At 42.0% G+C, this 24,395-nt stretch overlaps 1 protein-coding gene across 1 annotated transcript; it reads left to right on the top strand.

Moving 5' to 3' along the window:
- The first annotated feature begins 176 nt into the window (after positions 1–176).
- On the top strand, positions 177–24,261 carry LOC139373253 (aldehyde oxidase 5). Its single transcript, XM_071113556.1, has 33 exons — positions 177–230; positions 1,208–1,265; positions 1,663–1,759; positions 1,966–2,074; positions 2,198–2,324; positions 2,501–2,562; positions 2,701–2,793; positions 3,648–3,728; positions 3,829–3,973; positions 4,153–4,245; positions 4,335–4,486; positions 5,050–5,143; positions 5,291–5,403; positions 5,667–5,851; positions 17,279–17,441; positions 17,630–17,719; positions 17,815–17,984; positions 18,590–18,716; positions 18,914–19,133; positions 19,229–19,353; positions 19,594–19,727; positions 20,175–20,262; positions 20,364–20,450; positions 20,641–20,832; positions 20,950–21,180; positions 21,672–21,896; positions 22,110–22,184; positions 22,291–22,343; positions 22,517–22,631; positions 22,805–22,870; positions 23,006–23,194; positions 23,409–23,576; positions 23,806–24,261. The coding sequence occupies exons 1-33, from the start codon at positions 177–179 to the stop codon at positions 23,854–23,856; spliced, it is 4,032 nt and encodes a 1,343-aa protein (XP_070969657.1). The 3' UTR covers positions 23,857–24,261.
- Positions 24,262–24,395: the final 134 nt, after the last annotated feature.

The following is a 24,395-nucleotide window of genomic DNA, read 5'->3' as shown; positions in this document are numbered from 1 at the left end:
TGGGTGGGTGGGTGGGGGGATATATGTAATGTTTCTTTGTCATGATATAATTTTGTTGATAATGTGTGTAAAGCTCAAGCCATGTGACGTTGGTCAATCCCAAAGGTATTTAAACTGCCACATATGATAATTCAGAGACAGAGTTTCAGATTGCTGCTTTTGAGTAAACATCAATGATGTCCTCTCCCAACAGTTGCAGTGAATTGATTTTCTATGTAAATGGACAAAAGGTAAGAAATATTTTTTTTCTAATATGTGACTATGGCTGTGTTCACACAGGTAGCCCAATTTTGATCTTTTGCCCTATTATTGGTCTTTTGACCAACCAAATTGGCTCCCGAGTAGTGCAGCAGTCTAAGACCCCTGCATCTTGCTTGAGGCATCACTACAGACACCCTGGTTCGAATCCAGGCTGTATCACAACCAGCCGTGATTGGGAGTCCCATTGGGCGGTGCGCAATTGGCCCAGCGTCGGCTGGTGTAGGCCTTCACTGTAAATTATTATTTTTTATCAGATCTTTTGCCAGTAATGGAGCAAAAGATCCAGACTATGCTTAATCATATTGGATCAACACATTATTTAGTCTCTATTAGATGTTGGTTTGACCATTTATACTGTACTGGTCTTTTGGAATAACATTAGGCCACATTTTCAAACTGCAGAGGACAGTATATTTTCCTTTTGCTGAGCAGCTCAATTGACATTAGTTCCAAATGCAATTGAATAATAATTGTAATTTACGCAATGCAGTTGTCTGGTAAATGTCTATTGTGTTTGTGATACTTTCTATTATTTATATGGTTAGTATGAGGAAGTCATATCACTTCAACACTGTAAGAAAATATTAAACAAAAGGCTGCTTTCTAAAATGTTTAATCTACAGTTTTTCTGCATCTGAAATATTTTCTTATACAGTATTCAATATATTGATACAGATTCCTCCAGTCCTCCCACCTCATAATGTAAAGCACATGATTGTCAGCAGACTGACACACCAATGTCCTGATTATAGTCACAGATAACACTATAGATTAGATGCAGAGCTTATGGCATTCTCAAGCCACCCGTGATATCATTTTGACTCTCCAGAGTGTTTCCTGTCGCCTGGTGTAGATATGCCTTGTTACTGTTTTTTCACAGACAGAGGCTTGGTTGTCTTTAGAATAGATTGTGACCTCTGTCTGTGTGCGTGTCTGTGTGTTTCAGATCTTAGAGAGGAATGCCGATCCAGAGGAGGTGCTCCTCAAATTCCTCAGAAGGAAAGGTACTTTTCCTCAACAAAATTACAACACCTTTTTGCATGTAAATAACAGCACATAATGTCTATGTTCATCAAATCAAATTTTATTGGTCACATACACATATTAAGCAGATGTTGTAGCGAAATGCCAACAGTGCAGTTTTGGACGAGCAATGACGTAGTGGCATTGACTAAATACAGTAGAATAGAATAAAGTATATACTGTACGTATGAGATGAGTAAGCAGTATGTAAACATTATTAAAGTAACTAGTGTTCCATTATTAAAGTGGCCAGTGATTCCATGTCTATATATACAGGACAGCAGCCTCTAAGGTGCAGGGTTGAGTAGCAGTGGTCATTTCAAGGTAATTTCAAAATACTTAGCCAAAATCATCTACATGTGTCTCTTCTCTATATAGTGCTTCTAACTGGGACTAAGTATGGTTGTGGAGGGGGTGGATGTGGGGCCTGCACGGTCATGGTGTCCAAATATGACCAACTCAACAACAGAGTTCTGTATCCTTTCTTTCTAATAGTGCCCTCACAACCATATGTGGGAAGCAAACCATTTAATTTAATATTTTACTAAATAACACGGTCACAAAATATAATGACTGAGAAATATAGTTTTGGAGTAAAATGACTGGAATCTTCTTCAGTTTGCATCACACTATTCTATTCGACACGGCACTGCTTGTTATATCCTTGACCACTGATCCTAGCCACTACACTGTTAACGCCTGTCTGCAGCCCATCTGCACACTGCATGGAGCTGCTGTGGTAACAGTGGAGGGTATTGGCAGCACAAAGACCAAACTGCATCCGGTTCAAGTAGGTCCTACTATACGGTTATATAGGGTTTTGTGATCCTAAATCCTACAAGTGGAGCTCACCATTCATTGTGGCTGGATGATATTTTTTGTAAGGAAAACTGATATGCCTACGTTCTTGCAGGAGCGTATAGCCAAGGCCCATGGCTCTCAATGTGGTTTCTGTACTCCAGGCATGGTGATGTCCATGTACACTTTACTGAGGAACAAACCACATCCTACCATGGAAGACATCAGAGAGGCTCTAGGAGGTCATTCATTTATATTTTATAGATTTAAAAAAATTAAACATACTCTATTTCTTCTTATTATAATTTTTTTTATCATCTTTAGTAGTCCAAAGGTCTCCACAAAAACATTGGCTGTAGGTTCATCGCTAGCTTTTTTCAAACGTCATTGACAGTTTTTTTTGACCCCATTCTCAAAGGAAACCTCTGCCGCTGTACTGGCTACAGGCCGATCATTGACGGGTTCAAAACTTTCTGTGATGTGAGTAATGCCTTTAACCTATTTCCACAAGCTAGTTGTTTGATTCAAAGCACATGTCTCTTAACCAAAATGCACATGTTTTCTCTTTTGATTACTTCGAAACATGTTCTGTAAAATGCATGTGTTACATATCACTAGGCATCAGAGAATGGAGAGGGATGTTGCCAGAATGGAGAATCTGGGGGAAAGTGCTGTATAGAGAATGGAACTAAGCAACACAAGGATAGTGATGTGAGTTAAATACTTAACATTTTCACCGAATGAATTCCAACCTTGTACATGCGCAAGATGCGTTAGGGAACGGTATAGTCCCTTTAACCCAACGAGTCCCACCGTAACGCCGGCGTGTTTTGGACTTTTAATACCTTTTAAACATTGTTTTTTTTAGCTACAGACTTCTGGTGTGAACCATTGGCTTTTATATTTCTTCTGCGTCCATGAGTCTGTGTGATTAATGGGGCTGAGCTAGAGTGGTGTTTGTGAGACAAGGGCGGATCCCGAAGGGGCGCGAGGCACGGTCTTTTACAAAAATGTCTTTAGAGTTTGAATGGTTTCAGCTACAAACTATTAAAAGCTGTCAATGAAAAGCTGAGACTCACAGATATGCACCTTTTGTGTCTATTGTGGCATGGTGTCTATAATACGCTCACATAGTTGCTGTCACAAACTCCACAAAGGTGTCATTGACTAGTTGGTTATTCATTTCCCATTAAGCAAACTATTTCTGTACTAACAGCATTCATATAAATACATTTTTGCTTTGTCCAGGCCTTGTTTTATGTCAATAAAAGTCATGAATGCAACTGTTTATATCTCATTGTTTTGTGTGGTACTCTACTTGTAGCCCTGGTTGTCGTGAAAATGAAATGGTAAAACATTTTATTGTCAGGCTAAATATGAGTGCTTGACATGCAGATAAAGGAAAGTCCAAAGAATACCGTAACAGTACTTCATGTAAATGTAATCACAGCACATAACTACGGTGGCCCAAGAGGCAAAGTAGCTTTTTCAATTGAGGGGTAGTTGAAATGATGACACCAGGAAAGAATGATTGTGTTCTAAATAAATATTTGATACCTTGTCAGATCTCAGAGGAGCTGTTCCATATGGACAATGTTCTCCCGCTTGACCCATCCCAGGACCTCATTTTCCCTCCAGAACTCATGGTACGTTAGAGTCCGTCTTCACTCTAAAGAGACTTGTCTATTGTCAACTCAAACAGAACTAACTTGCAGAGAACTTTGATTTCACTCTTCTCTATACCAGATTATGGGAAAGAAACGTGCCTGTGGCAGTCTGTGTTTCCAAGGCGATAGGTTGAAGTTGATATCTCCAGTAGATCTGACCAATCTGCTTGAGTTGAAAACAGAATATCCTGAAGCCCCTGTGGTGGTTGGCAACACAACTATAGGTATTAACCTTTTGTTGTGCCATCTTGCTTTTGTGTTTCAGAACTGCTTTCACTCAAACCCAAAATATTTTCCCCCCATTACAAAATAGACCCATACGTTGTACACGGTACAACAAATATTCATCCTGACGACTGCTCAGCCACATTGTATCTATTATGTGTTTATTTATTTTGAGCAGGACCAAATATGCAAGTGAAAGGAGTCCATCATCCTCTCACCATCTACGCCGGGAGAGTTTCAGATTTACATACTGTGACGTGGGGGAAGGATGGTAGGTTTAGAAGTGTATTCATTGTCCGTTCCTTGAAATAACTTTTCAGCTTTTCGTCATCTACTTGTTGTGTGTTCATGTCCATGCAGGTGTGAGTATGGGGGCAGTCTGCACCCTGTCCAGTCTGAAGGAGGAGATGGAGAGGGCTGTGAGGGAGATGGAGGCAGAGAGAACCAGGGGGTACCAGGCCCTGCTACAGACCCTACGGTGTCTAGCAGGGAAACAGATCCGCAACATGGCTGTAAGCCCTATAACTATTACCCACAGATACAGATGTTCTATCATAATTTGACCCGTATCTCAAAGTAATCCTGCAGCAACAGTACACTTTAATCATTATGTGGATTATAATTAATGGACATTTTTGTATCGGCTGATACATTTTTAGTTAGGATAAATCAAGTCTGACTTTTTAAATTACCAACTTTAGAAGCCTTTTTAAACCTTGAATACACTAGAATTTGCATTTCCTCCTGCACAAGAGGAACCTCCTGCATTTCCTCCTGCACATTCTCTGTGACAACAGAATTATCAAATTATGATAGCACACCTGTATGTACCCAACAAACTTAACTGTGTTGGCTCAGATATTTTCTCCTCGCGTTGTCCTTTTCAGCATGGTTCCAGAAACTATGGTCAATGCGTAACCAGGCAAGCACAGACAGTACAGCTTGGCTTGGCTATGTAGTGTGAAAAGGGTGTCGCTGGGCCATTGTCGTTATTGTTGACTACTGCATTACTCTTGCCTGAAAGCCTTATTGATGTGTTTTATTTGATCGGTTTTATGATGTCCCATGTCTACAGACCATTGGCGGCAATATCCTCAGTGCCAACCCAAAGTATGATCTCAATAGTGTTCTAGCTGCCTTGGACTGCACGCTGCAGGTCATGTCTAAAGGTACTGTTGGCCAAAGCATTGATTCTTCTTGATTTGATCCTTTTCTTTCAGTTCGTGATCATGCAATATCGCATGACCTAAATGGGAAGGACATAGTTGATTGAGTGATGCCTAGATTCATAGTATGAAACTGTCTTTTTGTTGTAGAAAATGGGACAAGGGCGATCACTCTGAATGAAGAACTCTTCACTGGCTTTGGCAAGACAGTGCTTAGACCAGATGAAGTCCTCCTGTCCATTGACATCCCCTACTCCAAACCAGTGAGGAATAACTGTTTTAATCTCTCATACAAATACCTCTCTGGATATTGATGATGACCTTAGTTTAACTCATAACTCCAACCTCTTTCAAGCTTTGGGTGCTGAGGATTTGGTTAATTGGTAAGTAAACATGAATAATCTGTTGCGAGGTTTTCAGGTTAGAGAAATGGTCTGTTGACTGTATTGAGGATGACTGTTGATTATTGACTGTATTATGTTTGTTGATTGTAGTACAGTATTTATTTTTACTTTGATCTCTGCAGTGGGAGTTTGTGTCCGCCTTCCGTCAGGCCCAGAGGAGGGAGTTTGCCTTCTCCATTGTCAACGCTGGGATGAAGGTGCTCTTCAGGGAGGGCACTAACATAGTGGAGTCTCTCAACATCTACTACGGGGGAGTGGGACCCACACTGGTCAAGGTTGGACGCACATGCCAGAAGCTTGTTGGACGGTATGTAGACTGACAACAACCTACTTTACAGACATTGCAGACCTGGGTTCAAATATTTGATTATGTAAATGCTTATTTTCTGTGTATTTGATTATTTTCAAATAATGTGGCTCAAATTATCTGCAATTTCCTATAAATAGCCTACTATTTTAAAGTTTTTTTTCAAATACTTATTTAAAATACAATTTTCCAAATGCCTGGGTTAAATGTATGGGGGGAGTGTATTTCAGTCAGTGTATTTGAGTATTTTCAAATACATGCCAATAGTTTCAACCTGGAATCCGGGGTAGACGTAACATAGTAAATCCTGGATACTCCAATTAGCAGAGGTGGGACCAAGTCATTGTTTTACAAGTCACAACTAAGTCTCAAGTCTTAGCACTCAAGTCCCAAGTCAAGTCCCAAGTCAAGACAGGCAAGTTCGAGTCAAATCTCAAGTCAAGACCATCAAGTCAAGTCTCAAGTCCTAAACTTTGAGGTTCGAGTCCTAAACAAGTCATATAATACCGTTTCATATTTTTAACAACAGTAATAGTTAGTATATTACATTTACGCAAATCATTAATGCTTTTAAAAATATCTATATATTTATTATTTTCCAAATAAACGTTATATTTCCAAGGAAATACATGGGTAGCCATGAGAAAGACCCCCCCCCCCCCCCCCCCCCCAACAGTGATCAACTATTGAGGATGGCCATGGGGCGCAATCGGCCGATGTAGACTTGTACACAATCACCCAACCTTAACACACACACACACACGCGCTCGGTTTTTAGGAACAGCAGTAACATCAGGCAGGATTTAGGCTACCAACTGCCTAGCCATTTATAGCTCAATCTTGGGTGCAATGATCACGTTCCCGCACTGACTGACTGTGTGGAGACTCATTGATTTAACGTTGCGTTAGCCTACATGATACACTAGTAAAATAATAAAATATATAGCTGTCGGCTATATTAGCCATGACTTACCCTTCTTTGTGCAGCTTCAAATGTCGAACAAAGTTGGAAATTGTTGCGTCTCCGTCTGTAATTTTCTTCCCACACGTTTTGCAAGTTGCAATCCGTTTTTTTTTGTTGATACAGAGTCGTCTTTATATCTAAAAATAAATCATTTTGGGTATCATCTTTCCAAGGGCTCCATCTGAATTAACCCCCCGACGTTCCTCTGCACTGCCACGCACAACTTTTTCTCAGCTGGCACAATTTGATTGGCTGCTGTCCGATTCAAACTGTAATCAGTTAAATGCGCTGCACACTTTGTTTAATAGCATAATTTTTAATATTTGGGCTTGGGGAGGGTATCAAGTCAGGTCGAGTCATAAGGTCCAAGTCAAGTCACGAGTCATTGGTGTTTGGTGACTCGAGTCCAAGTCATGTGACTCAAGTCCACACCTCTGCCAATTAGTATGATATGTTATGTTTTGTATGGTATTTATTACATTTTGGAATTCCATAATCCATTTTGTATGATATTTTACAATTTGTATGATATGTAACGAATTTTAATTCGTACTGTTAGGTTCTAATTTTTCAGAGTAAATAACTCACACACACTAGAAAAGCTTAACTAAGTTTAATTCTTTCCAAAGACTCGACACAGCTGTATTCAGATAAAGACATGTTTCCACCACTACAAGTATATATACTCCACTTTAGGAACCCCTCCTTCTCTCCAATCCTTACATCTTATGGTTCGACAGGAAGACGAAGTGAAAGAACCGTTTATTACTCTGTCTCCCTTAAGGTGACCTGAACTGACCTCAACCCCCTTGATGTCTAATCCAATGCTCTCCACCCGTATCACCTATTGCACTTCCATGACTCCCTCCCATCCACCCAGCACATTCCACAGCCACTCTGTCTTTCTACAGAGAACCATTAACTTCTAACATAAAAACCAGTCTCTTTCACTCGTTTATATTCCATGCTTCTGATCTATCATGACTTTAGTATATCAATGTTCAAAGTTTACCCCGAATCCAACAGTCCCTCCTCCTCTAATGTTCAATTTACATAAACTTGGAAATTACTTATAAATGGACAAACGATGATAATAAAACATGAATAAAAAAAACGAACAAATGATTATAAATTAACGCACAATGATAAAAAAAAAACAAATAATTATAAATGAACAAACAATGATAACAAAACATTCACCGTGAGTTTTACAAACTCAGAGACTTATGGCCTCTGTTCTGTGATCACACCATACACAATTTTATTTTATACATCTCTCATCACACAACAAAATGCCATTCCAGCTCAATCTGTCTTGTCTTGTTCCATGTCAGCTGGAACACTTTTTGTTTCTCCACTCTCTCCATCTGGTTCCTAAGAAAGTGATAGCATAAGACTTGGAAAGCAACAAAAAAAGACACACAACGTAACAGTATTAACAATGTGATAACCTATGCATAAAATTATACACTGCTCAAAAAAATAAAGGGAACACTTAAACAACACAATGTAACTCCAAGTCAATCACACTTCTGTGAAATCAAACTGTCCACTTAGGAAGCAATGCTGATTGACAATAAATTTCACATGCTGTTGTGCAAATGGAATAGACAACAGGTAGAAATTATAGGCAATTAGCAAGACACCCCCAATAAAGGAGCGGTTCTGCAGGTGGTGACCACAGACCACTTCTCAGTTCCTATGCTTCCTGGCTGATGTTTTGGTCACTTTTGAATGCTGGCGGTGCTTTCACTCTAGTGGTAGCATGAGACAGAGTCTACAACCCACACAAGTGGCTCAGGTAGTGCAGCTCATCCAGGATGGCACATCAATGCGAGCTGTGGCAAGAAAGTTTGCTGTGTCTGTCAGCGTAGTGTCCAGAGCATGGAGGTGCTACCAGGAGACAGGCCAGTACATCAGGAGACGTGGAGGAGGCCGTAGGAGGGCAACAACCCAGCAGCAGGGCCGCTACCTCTGCCTTTGTGCAAGAAGGAGCAGGAGGAGCACTGCCAGAGCCCTGCAAAATGACCTCCAGCAGGCCACAAATGTGCATGTGTCTGCTCAAACGGTCAGAAACAGACTCCATGAGGGTGATATGAGGGCCCGACGTCCACAGGTGGGGGTTGTGCTTACAGCCCAACACCGTGCAGGACGTTTGGCATTTGCCAGAGAACACCAAGATTGGCAAATTCGCCACTGGCGCCCTGTGCTCTTCACAGATGAAAGCAGGTTCACACTGAGCACATGTGACAGACGTGACAGAGTCTGGAGACGCCGTGGAGAATGTTCTGCTGCCTGCAACATCCTCCAGCATGACCGGTTTGGCGGTGGGTCAGTCATGGTGTGGGGTGGCATTTCTTTGGGGGGCGCACAGCCCTCCATGTGCTCGCCCGAGGTAGCCTGACTGCCATTAGGTACCGAGATGAGATCCTCAGACCCCTTGTGAGACCATATGCTGGTGCGGTTGGCCCTGGATTCCTCCTAATGCAAGACAATTCTAGACCGCATGTGGCTGGAGTGTGTCAGCAGTTCCTGCAAGAGGAAGGCATTGATGCTATGGACTGGCATTGATGCTATGGATTCCCCAGACCTGAATCCAATTGAGCACATCTGGGACATCATGTCTCGCTCCATCCACCAACGCCACGTTGCACCACAGACTGTCCAGTTGGCGGATGCTTTAGTCCAGGTCTGGGAGGAGATCCCTCAGGAGACCATCCTCCACCTCATCAGGAGCATGCCCAGGCGTTGTAGGGAGGTCATACAGGCATGCGGACGCCACACACACTACTGAGCCTCATTTTGACTTGTTTTAAGGACATTACATCAAAGTTGGATCAGCCTGTAGTGTGGTTTTCCACTTTAATTTTGAGTGTGACTCCAAATCCAGACCTCCATGGGTTGATAAATTTGATTTCCATTGATAATTTTTGTGTGGTTTTGTTGTCAGCACATTCAACTATGTAAAGAAAAAAGTATTTAATAAGAATATTTAATTCATTCAGATCTAGGGTGTGTTATTTTAGTGTTCCCTTTATTTTTTTGAGCAGTGTATATGCATGGAAATCAAAGTCTGAGACCATGACAAATCCCCCTTTCTCTTCACCTAATCACTTCCTAGTCACTTCTCCTAATGCATTTCTACAGTTATAAACATACTAAAACATTATCAAATCAATTAGTCAATATACATCAATGTTCAAAGTTTACCCTGAATCCAACAGTACAATATATTACAGATTGCAATTCGTACAACATGTTACAAATTTGCAAACGTATGATATGTTATGAATTCCAATTTGTTGTGGCTAACGCTAGGTTAAGGGGGTTATTTTTACATTTGAAATATATATATATATATATATATACTGTGTATATGTATATATATATATATATATATATATATATATATATATATATATATATATATATATATATATATACTGTGTATATATATATATATATATATATATATATATATATATATATAAAAATGTTTTTTTATTTAACCTTTATTTATCTAGGCAAGTCAGTTAAGAACAAATTACTCTTTACAATGATACAATGATGGCCTAACCTAATTAACAATAGGTTAATTGCCTTGTTCAGGGGATTCGCGTGGGGATTCGATCCAGCAACCTTTCGGTTACTAGCCCAACATGCTAAGTAATTGGAAAGCTGCTAAAATGCTAAAGTTGTCCGTGATGAGATTTGAACACACAACCTTTAGGTTGCTAGACTTTGCTTTATACGCCTGACCCAGCACCCCGCTGTTGTGGAAATTCATCACTAAGGACTCAAATTCAAAGTAAATTAAGTAATCTTAATTATCACTGCTTGGGTAAAAACTCTGAAAACGGTGTTCCCTTTCAGTCCTTATAAATTGCTACACAAACAAATCATATAAGCATGATTTACATTATTTATTATAAAACTTGGTTCCTGAATTTGACTGACTGATACCTCACGAGGCTTCTTCTCTCAAAGATGAGACCTTGAAACTGAGATACTCCTTTTGGTTCCCAGAGCAATGTTCTGGGCGTACTGCCAAATTGCTTATCTTCTAATGGCTGGGGGTAGTATTGAGTAGCTTGGCTGAATAAGGTGCCCAGAGGTGCCCAGAGTTAACTGCCCGCTACTCAGTCCCAGTTGCTAATATATGCCTATTATTAGTATATTTGGATAGAAACCACTCTGAAGTTTCTAAAACTGTTTGAATGATGTCTGTGAGTATAACGGAACTCATATGGCAGGAAAAAACCTGAGAAAAAATCCAACCAGGAAGTGGGAAATCTGAGGTTAGTCATTTTTCAACTCATTCCCTATTGAAGATACAGTGGATATTGGTCATGTTGCACTTACTGAGGCTTCCGCTAGATGTTAACAGTCTTTAGAACCTAGTTTGATGCTTCTACTGTAAAGTGGGGGCGAATGAGAGGGGAATGAGTCAGAGGTCTGGCAGAATGCTTTGAGCTCGTGACGCTCATTCACGTGAGAACAAGCTCTGTTCCATCGCAATTCTACAGACAATGGAATTCTCCGGTTGGAACATTATTGAAGATTTATGTTAAAAACATCCTAAAGATTGATTCTATACATCGTTTGACATGTTTCTACGGACTGTAATGGAACTTTTTGACATTTCGTCTGCTCCTAGTGAACGTGCTTCGTGACTTTGGATTTGTTTACAAAACGCGCTAACAAAAGTAGCTATTTGGACATAAATGATGGACATTATCGAACAAAACAAACATTTAATGTGGAACTGGGATTCCTGGGAGTGCATTTTGATGAAGATCATTAAAGGTAAGTGAATATTTCTAATAGTTGCAGAATTTGAACAAAATAGTTGCTGAGACCTGTGAGACAAAAGAAGAGCACAGAGCCTTACAACATGAAATCAGTGTTATCACATACAAGGACATACTCCCAACATGGCCCATTTTGCAAAGTTCACAGACTATGATTCAAACATATCTGGCAGCCAAGCTGTCACCTCCAACTTGTTATCTTTATTGTCAGAGTAGCTTCTAGCGGTTTCTGATAATGACTCTATACCTTCAGGAATACTGTACTGCTGGGGTCCCAAACAAATGGAGTCTGTAAAAAAACATCAACTCGTGCTTTTTTACCCAGGAACACCAGTTAGGCAGCATGTTTTACAAGCAGTATTCCGACACCATATCACGCTCACTTCGCCCTTTTTTTGCATGCTATGGCGGTCAACTAGTATAATTATTGTTCTACCAAACAAGCCCTCCCTCCTGAGTCTAGGATGTACAATGAATCTCTGTGGCTAGGCAGGTGTTGTTATCTTCCCAGCCCAGTTCAGTTCAGTACTCCCAGTCTTCTTATCAGTCAGGAAAAGCCTTGGGATTAGGAAGTGTACATTCATGCAGCCTGCCGCAGTCAACTAAATTCAGAGGCTGGACCCCTTTGTACTTTGTTTCCTGCGACAAATATATTTGCACAAAAATCATTCCATCTAACCCATAACATGCTAAACACTACTGCTAGGTCACTTACAGTGCATTTGGAAAGTAATCAGACCCTTGGACTTTTTCCACATTTTGTTCCGTTACAGCCTAATTCTAAAATGGATTAAATATATGTTTTTCCTCATAAAACTACACACAATACCCTATAATGGCAAAACGAAAACAGGTTTTTATAAATGTTTGCAAAAAACAGAAATACCTTATTTACATAACTATTCAGACCCTCGAAAATTGAGCTCAGGTGCATCTCATTGATCATCCTTAAGATGTTTCTACAACTTGATTGGAATCTACCTGTGGTAAATTCAATTGATTGGAAATTATTTGGAAAGGCACACACCTGTCTATATAGTCTATATATATAAGGTCCCACAGTTGACAGTGCATGTCAGAGCAAAAACCAAGCCATGATGTTGAAGGAATTGTGCTTATAGCTCTAAGACAGGATTGTGTCGGGGTACAGATCTGGGGAAGAGTACAAAAACATGTCTACAGCATTGAAGGTCCCAAGAATAAAGTGTCCTCCATCATTCTTAAATGGAAAAAGTTTGGAACCACCAAGAATCGTCCTAGAGCTGGCCGCCCGGCCAAGCTGAGCAATCAGCCTTTGTCAGGGAGGTCACTCTGACAGAGCTCTAGAGTTCCTCTTTGGAGATGGGAGAACCTTCCTGAAGGACAACCATCTCTGCAGCACTCCACCAATCAGGCCTTTATGGTAGAGTGGCCAGACGGAAGCCACTACTCAGTAAAAGGCACATGACAGCCCGCTTGGAGTTTGCCAAAAAGCACCTAAGGACTCTCAGACCATGAGAATGGAGATTCTCTGGTCTGATGAAACCAAGATTGAACTCTTGGCCTGAATACCAAGCGTCACTTCTGGAGGAAACCAGGCACCATCCCTACAGTCACGGATCCCTTCGGAACGTTCAGTACGCACACCTAACCCCTATTTCCCACTGATTGGTACTTGTATAAGTGTGCCCTTTGGTTTCCATCGGGCTGTCGATTATTGTTACAATGTCTGTTGGTGTGTGTGATTACCTGTGCTGTGTGTTTTATGCTTTCGTACCCTTGTGGATTTCGCAGATGATTACGGGTCTGATTACGGGTTATTTATTCAAGGCAATCCTCGCGCTTTTGTTTGGGATTCAACCCTGTGTTTTTGTTACGCGTTTGTTTGGTCTAGCGTCATACGCAAGAAGACTGTAATCGCTGCCGAAGGTGGTTCAACAAAGTACTAAGTAAAGAGTCTGAATACTTACAGTACCAGTCAAGTTTGGACACACCTACTCATTCAAGGTTTTTTATTTATTTGTACTTTTCTACATTGTAGAATAATAGTGAATACATTAAAACGAAAATGAAATAGCACATATAGAATCATGTAGTAACCATAAAAGTGTTAAGCAAGTCTAAATATATTTGAGATTCTTAAAAGTAGCCACCCTTTGCCTTGATGACAGCTTTGCACACACTTGCCATTCTCTCAACCTGGCTTCATGAGGTAGTCACCTGGAATGCCTTTCAATTAACAGGTGTGCCCTGTTAATCAGTTGTCACACCAGCCTTCGCTTTGCTCCTCCTCTTGTCCAGCTCAGGCATTCGGCGTCGCCAGCCTTCCAACTGCTGCCAAACCTACTGTTGGGAAACACCCTTCACTCATCAACCCCGGACTTGTCTCGACATCATTACACACACCTGGTTCCAATCCCTACTCTATCACTGTATATATACTCTCTCTGCCATTTGTCTTTGTTTTTTGTTTTCCTGAGAGGAATCTCTCTGACATTTTCTTGAGTACTTTATATTTTGCACTTTGGGTTCACCCTGTGCCATTTTGTTTATAAAGATATATTTAGAGCACAACAGCGTTTGGGTTACGCCTCGCTTTGATCTATGGTGCTTAAATAAATTCAATAGTTGTAAACCTGCGACTGCCTCCTGCCTACTCCTTTCTACACCAGTGACAGAATGACAAACCCAAGAAAACAGCGAAGCTCCGCCACCACAACTCGTGCCTGGAGCGCCTTGGGACTGCATTGGACAAGGTGCTCCGGGCCGTACACCAACTGCAGGCTACACCAGCACCTTCCCAGCTCCCCGCGTCATTCCAGCCACCCCACCACCATCTACATCAAATCTACAAAATTCTACAAATGTTACATTTCAAGAACTCAACTGCAGCCGCAAAAACCATCAAGCAATTTGATGGAACTGGCTCTCATGATGACCGCCACAGGAAAGGAAGACCCAGAGTTACCTCTGCTGCAGAGGATAAGTTCATTACAGTTAACTGCACCTCAGAAATTGCAGCCCAAATAAATGCTTCACAGAGTTCAAGTAACAGACACATCTCAACATCAACTGCTCAAATGAGACGGCATGAATCAGGCCTTCATCGCCAAATTGCTGCAAAGAAACCACTACTAAAGGACATCAATAATAAGAAGAGACTAGCTTGAGCCAAGAAACAAGAGAAATGGATATTAGACAGGTGAAAATGATTTTAGATTTTTGGTTCCAACCGCTGTCTTTGTGAGACGCAGAGTAGGTGAACAAATGGTCTCCGCATGTGTGGTTCCCATCGTGAAGCATGGAGGATGAGGTGTGATGGTGCTTTGCTGGTGACACTGTTTAGAATTAAAGGCACACTTAACCAGCATGACTACTACGGCATTCTGCAGCGATACATCATCCCATATGGTTTGCGCTTAGTGGGACTATCATTTGTTTTTCAACCGGATAATGACCTTTAACACACCTCTAGTCTGTGTAAGGGCTATTTGACCAAGGAGAGTGATGGAGTGCTGCATCAGATGACCTGTCATCCACAATCATCCGACCTCAACCCAATTGAGATGGTTTGGGATGAGTTGTACCACAGAGTTAAAGAAATGCAGCCAACAAGTTCTCAGCGTATGTGGGAACTCCTTCAAGACTGTTGGAAAAGCATTCCTCATGAAGCTGGTTGAGTAGACCTATTGGTAAATTATCCAAAACAAATTTAGAATTTAGAATTTAGTCCGTAATGCTTTGCGTTGCTCCTATCACTCGGCACTCATTCTTATGGTGTTTCTTCATTTGCTTCTTCAGATAGCTTTACAGTTCATCCTCCCAATGGCACACATGTAACTCATGCATGTCAAGGTGAATGGCCCTTGATAATGTCCCGATTTCAATATCTGTGGAAAAATCTGATTTTCCCAAACAGACGAATGTCTCACTTGAGCCGCCACCACCATCCTTTACGGTCAATTCTGTCTTGTCCATTTTCAAACTAGTACACCAGCAGAATGAGAGAAGTTTAGACGTGATCTATCTCCATGCTCACTCCACATGGACGGTCTCCGGACTCATGCTGTACTCCTGAGAGAAAAGGCCATAGTGAACGCCATTGTTGCCATTACTTCAGCCAGTTAGAGGGGAAGGGGCTCACACTGTTCTCGGTCTAATTATCCCTTCCATGCATCTAGATACCATCTGTGGTCCCCTTCACCATAAGCTTGAGAGAGGACAGACCAGAACAAAAGGGCATGTATGATTCAGGAAATCCAGACAAACTATTCACTGTATGACAAATTATTACATTCCCAATATTCTTAATATTCTTAATAAGACAAATGTCAAAGAGAATAAAAACACACTGTTGAAACCATTTTCAAATTGGCTTATACTCCTTTATCATCAATCAATCAATCAATCCAATTTCTTTATAAATCCCTTCTTACATCAGCTGTTGTCACAAAGTGCTGTACAGAAACCCAGCCTAAAACCCCAAACAGCAGGCAATGCAGGTGTAGAAGCACGGTGGCTAGGAAAAACTGCCTTGAAAGGCCAAAACCTAGGAAGAAACCTAGAGAGGAACCAGGCTATGAGGGGTGGCCAGTCCTCTTCTGGCTGTGCCGGGTGGAGATTATAACAGAACATGGCCAAGATTTTCAAATGTTCATAGATGACCAGCAGGGTCAAATAATAATAATCACAGTGGTTGTAGAGGGTGCAACCGGTCAGCACCTCAGGAGTAAATGTCAGTTGGCTTTTCATAGCCGATCATTCAGAGTATCTCTACCACTCCTGCTGTCTCTAGAGAGTTGAAAACAGCAGGTCTGGGACAGGTAAGCACGTCCGGTGAAAAGGTCAGGGTTCCAGACACGGAATTAACACCACTAACAAATATGTGGGTTAACAGGTGGGTTGTGTTTTTGCCATGCCTTACTTAATTGGGAGCTGGGTACCTTTATACTTAATAGAACAGCAGAATTTCACTAACTGCTCTCCCAAGGCAACCCGGCCTCCGGAAACATTTCAAATGATGAGATAGGGACACCCCATCCTCTCCTGAAAGAGAAAATAAACATTTTGTTAGTTTTCACCCTGCCAAATCTTAAATTAGCAACAAAAATGTTTTAATTACAGACAAAACAAAACATGATAACTTCTGGCCACTGTCCTCCCTCCACTCTTTAATCATTTGTGTTTTAATCCACCCCAATGTTTACTGGTAATATACTATTACCAATCTCTGTTGGATATTCATTACTTGCTTCATAGTCATTGTCTACTATTCTAAAATGAATATGCACTAAATGGAGACAGATCTACTTTTTAACAATTTTAAAGGTAATTGTAGGTTTGGTAACCCTAATGCTGGTGCTTTTTTATACCTCTACAATTGCAATTGTTTATTTCACTCTACAAACACTTCCTCACAATATTACTCCTTTATAATTCTGGTTGTTTCTTTATAATACAGGAGTTGAGATATTCATTCTTCACAAACTCCTCCTTCACACTAGTGTTCTATTCATACAACATATTCGGTAATAGTGATCTCTCCTTTCCTATCATCACACACACATCACATCCAACAGAATTAAATGAACCAAACTGAACTGAACTGGTGAACTTAACCGGTGATCTGGTGAACTTGTGAATTGCAATTGAAGTGTTGGTTGATTGGCTCAGGTCCTGGGGGGAGGAGCTTCTGGCTGATGCCTGCAGGCTTTTGGAGGAGGAGGTGGAGCTATCTGACTCTGCCCACGGAGGGAAGGTGGAGTATCGCAAGACCCTTACCACCAGCTTCTTCTTCAAATTCTACATGCAGGTCCTCCAGGAGCTCAGAGAGAGGGTACATATACAGGACAGGCACAATCCTTAATTATTTTTCAGCGAAACATCAAATCTGCCACTTGTTTTGCTGAATCTGAGGGATGTGACAATATTTGTGAGTAGCAATATTACATTGGCTCTCTAAAAGGTGTTTTACAATCATTTTTATTATGCTTCATGTTTCTTGATTTCTACCCAATTGTGCAGAATGTGAACGTGTGTCTTCTACCCCTTGAGTACCTCAGTGCTCTCAAGCCTTTCAAAAACGAAGTGCCCCAGGGACATCACTCTTTCCAGGTTTGCGATCAACAATGGCTTATATGTAAAAGGTTACAACTTACTCCGATGGATGATGGTTGTATCCCCATAGTGTCTGTCTCTTTCCTCTGCAGCTTGTGTCCAATGCCCAGTCCTCCCAGGACCCTGTGGGCCATCCCATGATGCATCAAGCAGCCTTCCATCAGGCTACAGGAGAGGCCCAGTATTACGATGACATACCAGCTCTCCAGGGAGAACTCTTTGTCTACATGGTGACCAGCACCAGAGCGCATGCCAAGATCATGTGAGTCTATGTTAGTGGGTCATTATTTGACTGTTTTTGGATTGGCCATACAAACTTCTACAATTGGATCTCTATGATAAGATAATCACCTAAATCCAGACTCGTCTTTTTGAAATTGCATGTAGGTTTTCTTCTTCTTATAATTTTTTTCTCCCCAATTTCGTGATATCCAATTGGTAGTTACAGTCTTGTCCCATCGCTGAATCTCCCGTACGGACTCAGGAGAGGCTAAGGTTGAGAGCCATGCGTCCTCCGAAACACGCTTAACCAGGAAGCCAGCCGCACCAATGTGTCGGAGAAAACACCGTACAACTGGGAACCGTGTCAGCGTGCATGAGCCCAGCCCTCCACAGGAGTTGCTAGAGCGCGATAGGACAAGGACATCCCGTCCGACCAAACTCTCCCCTAATCCGGACGACGCTGCGACAATTGTGTGCCGCCTCATGGATCGCCCGGTCGCGGCCAGCTGCGACACAGCCCGGGATCGAATCCGGGTCTGTAGTGATGCCTCAAGCACTGTGATGCAGTGCCTTAGACCGCTGTGCCACTCAGGAGACCGCATGTAGGTTTTCTGATCATGTGTCTTTATTCCACTTCAAAACCAGCAACATTGACCCATCTGAAGCACTTGGCATGACTGGGGTAGTCACGTTCCTATCAGCTGGGGACGTCCCTGGTCAGAACCGACGGATGTTGTTCAATAACCCAGAGGAACTCTTTGCTGAGGAGGAGGTAGGCTATCATACTGTCCCCTCTCACTACCATTCCCAGTCTGTAGCACCGTACCATAGACAGAAAGTATGACCATGGCAATGACCGTTCTAATGGCATTTCTAATTATGAGAGGTCTAATATATTGTATATTGGCTTACCATGGTGGTTTTTGATTGATTGAATGATTGGTTTGTTGATTGGTTGTTCCTGTGCAGGTGTCTTGTGTGGGGCAGATCATTGGGGCTGTGGTAGCAGAGAGCAGAGAGCAGGCCAGGAGAGCAGCTCAAATGGTAAAGGTCACCTACCAGGATCTACTTCCTGTCTTCTTCACAATAGAAGAGGCCATCCAGCATCAGTCCTTCTTTGACCCAAAGAGGAAGCTGGAGAGAGGAGACATGGACAAAGCCTTTGAGACAGTGGATCAGATTCTGGAGGGTAAAACGCAATGGTTTACGTCTGTGCATCTCCTTCTTCTAATGCAAGTTCATGTCTTCAAATGTCTTGATGATATGTGATTGTGTTGTGAGCAGATGAGATCTACTTGGGAGGTCAGGAGCATTTCTACATGGAGACTCAGGGCCTTATTGCAGTGCCCAAAGGAGAGAATGGAGAACTGGAACTGTTTGTGGCCAGCCAGCATTCAGCATACACTCAGGTTAGACACACATAAACTATCTATGTTTTAGTTTTCTCCTCTGTTATGTAGCTAGCTACATTGGATATTGGACTCTTGTTAACCCTTTCCCGCCAATCAGAATCTTTGATTTTTGACACACGACAACCATCAGTGCCCCAATGCTGGTTGATTGACATGATCAGAAAAAAAGTATTCCAATCGAAAAGTTATTCCAATTTGTTATTTGAATGTCCTTTTGTTTTGTCCCTGCAACCCCAGGAAGTGGTAGGAATCACTCTGGGCATCGACTCCAACAAGATCACATGTCACGTGAGGAGGTTGGGGGGAGCGTTCGGTGGCAAAGTCATGAAGATTGCCTCCCTCTCTGCTATCACTGCCACAGCTGCAGTCAAGTAAGAGCTTTCAACAGAGTGTTGATAACACACATTAGTGGAATATAATACATTTAATAATACCTTGAATACATATAATACCTTGAATACATATAATACCTTGAATACATACAATACCTTGAATACAAATAGTACACTGAGTACATACAGTATAATACCTTGAATACATGTAATACCTTGAATACATGTAATACCTTGAATACATATAATACCTTGAATACATATAATACCTTGAATACATATAATACCTTGAATACATACAATACCTTGAATACAAATAGTACATTGAGTACATACAGTATAATACCTTGAATACATGTAATACCTTGAATACATGTAATACCTTGAATACATGTAATACCTTGAATACATATAATACCTTGAATACATGTAATACATATAATACCTTGAATACTTAGAGTAAATATGCCTATGTTTTCATTGTAGGACAGGGCGACCAGTACGCTGTGTCCTGGAACGTGGAGATGACATGCTGATCACCAGTGGCAGACACCCCTTCCTAGGAAAATATAAGGTATTGTAGAGTAGCCCTCTCAGATGAGCATCATCAACAACAACTGTATGATCAGTGGAATTTTTACCTCAGCATTTCTAACGACCTGTTTTTTTCCTCAGGTGGGATACAACAACGATGGAACCATCATGGCAGCGGACATCACCTACTACAGTAACGGGGGGTGCACCCTGAATGAATCATTAGCTGTAAGCTTGTTAAGAGCTTTGAATTCAATACTGTATATGACTCAATGGTTATCTGCGATTGTCCAATATATTGCTTGATATCAATTGAAAAGTCCTCGACAACAGGGACTGAGGATTCTCACCACGTTTAAAAATGGACAGCAGAAACATAAGACACATTTTCATTTCCCTGTAATGTGCTGTGATTCAGATCATGGAGAAAGCCCTGCTTCACATGGACAATGGCTACAAGATCCCTAACCTGCGTGGGCGTGGATTGGTGTGTAAGACCTACCTGCCCTCCTACACAGCGTTCCGAGGCTTCGGAGGACCCCAGGGACTCATGGTGATGGAGAGCGTGCTGCACGAGGTGGCTGTCAAATGTGGCCTCCCTCCACAGAAGGTTAGTGAGAGGTTACTGGAGGATTCAGGGTCATGTTTAGTTAGTTAATTACCCATCTTTTATCCATCCATTCAATCTTCCTACTGATGATGAATGTGGCCTGGTGTGTCTCTGCAGGTGAGGGAGATCAACATGTACCGGGAGGAGGAGTGCTATACCCACTACAAGCAGCTCTTCTCCCCCCGCGACATGCTCCGTTGCTGGGACGAGTGTCTAGACAAGGCTGGGTACCACGATCGCCTCCAGGCCATCCAGCAGTTCAACACCTCCAACCGCTGGAAGAAGAGGGGCATCTCTGCTGTGCCTATGAAGTTTGGCGTCGGCTTCTCCAAAGGCTTCTTCAACCAGGTGAGGATGAAGAACTCCCTTTAAACACATGTTAAATTTAGAATGCCCCATGTTCATTTTTCCACTGTGCTAGGAAGATGCTTTGGCAAAGGACATTGTTGACTGAAAGGTTAGCTATTTTAACACTGTAACTTGTGTCTGATTCGGGTGTGCAGATACTTATTTGCATAGCTGTAAGCACTTGTAAGTTACTGTGGAGAAATAACTTTTTACATTTAAATGTAACCTTTGTTTAAACTAGGCAAGTCAGTTAAGAACCAATTCTTATTTACGATGACGGCCAATTGTGCGCTGCCCTATGGGACTCCTAATCACGGCCGGTTGTGATACAGCCTGGATTCGAACCAGGGTGTCTGTAGTGACGCCTCTAGCACTGAGATGCAATACCTTAGACCGCTGCGCCACTCAGGAGCCCACAGTATAAACTGTGTTCATCCCCATAGAGACACAATATAACAGTTGTTCATTATCTGGTTCCACCTCTGCTCAAGGGTGCAGCTCTGGTGAACATCTACAAGGATGGCTCTGTGTTGGTGGCACACGGAGGCACAGAGATGGGCCAGGGAATCAACACAAAAGCCCTCCAGATTGCCAGTCGTATCCTGAAGGTGCCCATGTCCTCAATCCACATCAAAGAGACCTGTACGGGCAACGTTCCCAATGCTGCACCCTCAGCAGCCTCCTTTGGCACGGACGCAGTGGGCATGGCAGTCAAGGTATTTCAACGAAGCCTGGCCTCCGATCTGTTTGTGTTGTCACGCCAACTGCCTTGGACAATGACCATAGGAGTTGGCAAGACTACACAAACAGATCTGGTACCAGGCTAGCTCCAATGTTCTGTTATCACAGGCTTCTCATAGGCTTATAAAGACATATGGTATCGATGTGTTTATTGTACTGTTACCAAATGTTACTGTGTATGATTTTAGGATGCTTGTGAGAAACTGATGCGGCGCTTGAAGCCATTCATGGAAAATCACCCCAAATATACATGGCAACAATGGGTAATCAACCAACATCCACCAGGCTATAATAAAGTCAATATAATGATGTTATTGTGTCTATCTCCATAATGGCATAGCATGCAATGACTTGTGTTCTTTCCCACAGATTTTTGAGGCTTATTGCCAGAAGGTCAGCTTATCTGCAACTGGCTTCTTCATGTACGTACCCTGTCAATACTGTAGACTGTAGTGTGTAATGAAGCAATGCGGCGTCTCACTCACTGACTGTTATAAGACCGTGATAACTGCAATGGCGCGATTTACGGCGCTCATATTGGGAACGTCTCGGTCACAAGTAGGCTATCCTAATGCGGTCACCGTATGGGTTCCAGGGGACCTCACACGGATATGGACTGGGAGAACAGCGAGGGTCCAGCCTACTATTACTTCACCTTTGGGGCCTGCTGCTCAGAAGTGGAGATTGACTGTCTCACTGGAGATCACAAAGTACAGTAGTATTACCCTTGGTCTAAATCTGTGAAATGTTCATTAACACTACTTCATACTGTGCCTGCAGGCATCCCCTAGAACTTGCAATGAGCATGTATGAGCCTTTGTTTTATATGTTATGTCTTAAGGGCGTCATTGGCTTTATACAATTAGCGGTGTGTTTGTTGCAGAATCTCAGAACAGATATCGTGATGGATGTCGGGAGGAGCCTCAACCCAGCTATAGATATAGGACAGGTAAAGTACTGTCTAACACTCACAGGTCTAGTGCCTCTACATTTCTACAGTATTATGGATCAATATAGGACATCTTCAGTAGCATACATTCCAATATGACTTGAGACAAAGTTAACATGGTGCTATATATTCCAGATCGAGGGAGGCTTCGTCCAGGGCATAGGTCTGTACACCATAGAGGAGCTGCAGTTCTCTCTCGAGGGGGTTCTGATGACCAGGGGTCCGTCCCAGTACAAGATTCCTGCCCTCTGTGACGTCCCTCCTCAGTTTAACGTCCACCTGCTGGCCAACGCACAGAACCCACATGCCATCTACAGGTCCAAGGCAAGTCAAACGACATGACATCACGCGGCACATCCATAAAGGCATCAATTAGGCCTAAATACAGAGCATTGTTTTGGACTGAACAATTTTCACCATGCCAAATTGTCAAGTTCCAAGTTGATTTGTCGTATAATACACGATAAAATGCTTTCACTCAAGGTTCCTGAGGATTCACTTCCTAAGTGGTAATTGATGGTCGGCCATGTTGTTACAGGGTATAGGCGAGCCTCCAGTGTTCTTGGCCAGCACCATCTTCTTTGCTATAAAGGAGGCAGTTGCTGCAGCCCGTAGAGAGAGGGGGCTAGGGGACAGCTTCCCTCTTAGTTCCCCTGCTACTGCGGAGAGGATACGCATGGCCTGTGAGGACCAGTTCACTGAGATGGTAACATTTCTTCATATCAAAAGGACTGTTTTTCCAGAGGACACAGATCAAGCCTAGTTCCAGACTAAAAAGTTGTTTGATGAAAATGCTCCATTGAAAGTGCTTTTTTAGTTCAGGACTAGGCTTAATCTGAGTCCACTAACTGGCCCATGTCTACCATTTTGGTCTCACCAATACCCTTTCTCCAACAACATTAGTTTAACGGCATTATATATATTTTTTCCTCAAGGCTCCATCTCCAGAGAAAGGAACATTCAAACCATGGAGTATCAACATATGAGCCAACTGAATATAACTCGGCAGCCTCGTCAGACCTGGACTTGGCTCCAACTATTAATCATTCACCCCATCGTAATGTATTGTTCGGTGTTGGTGGGATGCTTGCAGATTGTGTGCTTTCTGGATGACTTGGAAATGTGTCTAGAGTATGTGCTTGACGCTGTTGCTTGAAATTTCTACTTTTGTCCTAGGGTAAGATAAATACACCATCTGGTGTTGGGTCGTGTATGTTTTGGGCTGTTTGTTAAAACTTGAACAACCTGCATCTGTGACCTACAGCCAAGTGCAGTCAACATACAGAACTCAGATGAACCTAAAAATTAGAACTGAACTTTGAGCGTTGGTTTAATTCTGTGCCCTAAAGCCTTCTGATGTCTAACTGACTAATAAAGGATGCATTTTTGAAGCATGTATTTTCGTATATTCAAGTTGAGACACATGCAATTTATTGAAAGTGAAATAAGGCATACATGACATTGGATGGATTCACAGGGTGGACACACAATTGGACAACCCTATAGGTTGACAGCAAAAGTGTAG

The sequence above is a fragment of the Oncorhynchus clarkii genome, chromosome 18, assembly GCF_045791955.1.
Source record: "Oncorhynchus clarkii lewisi isolate Uvic-CL-2024 chromosome 18, UVic_Ocla_1.0, whole genome shotgun sequence".
Lineage (NCBI taxonomy): Eukaryota > Metazoa > Chordata > Actinopteri > Salmoniformes > Salmonidae > Oncorhynchus > Oncorhynchus clarkii.
This window is presented reverse-complemented; position numbering and strand designations above follow the sequence as displayed.

What these genes read in the sequence shown, in the direction of transcription:
- LOC139373253 (XM_071113556.1), top strand. Translation starts at nt 177, where the DNA reads ATGTCCTCTCCCAACAGTTGCAGTGAATTGATTTTCTATGTAAATGGA. An exon ending in CAAATTCCTCAGAAGGAAAG is followed by an intron (nt 1,266 to 1,662) that starts GTACTTTTCCTC and finishes TTCTCTATATAG; the next exon opens with TGCTTCTAACTGGGACTAAG. An exon ending in CATCAGAGAGGCTCTAGGAG is followed by an intron (nt 2,325 to 2,500) that starts GTCATTCATTTA and finishes CCATTCTCAAAG; the next exon opens with GAAACCTCTGCCGCTGTACT.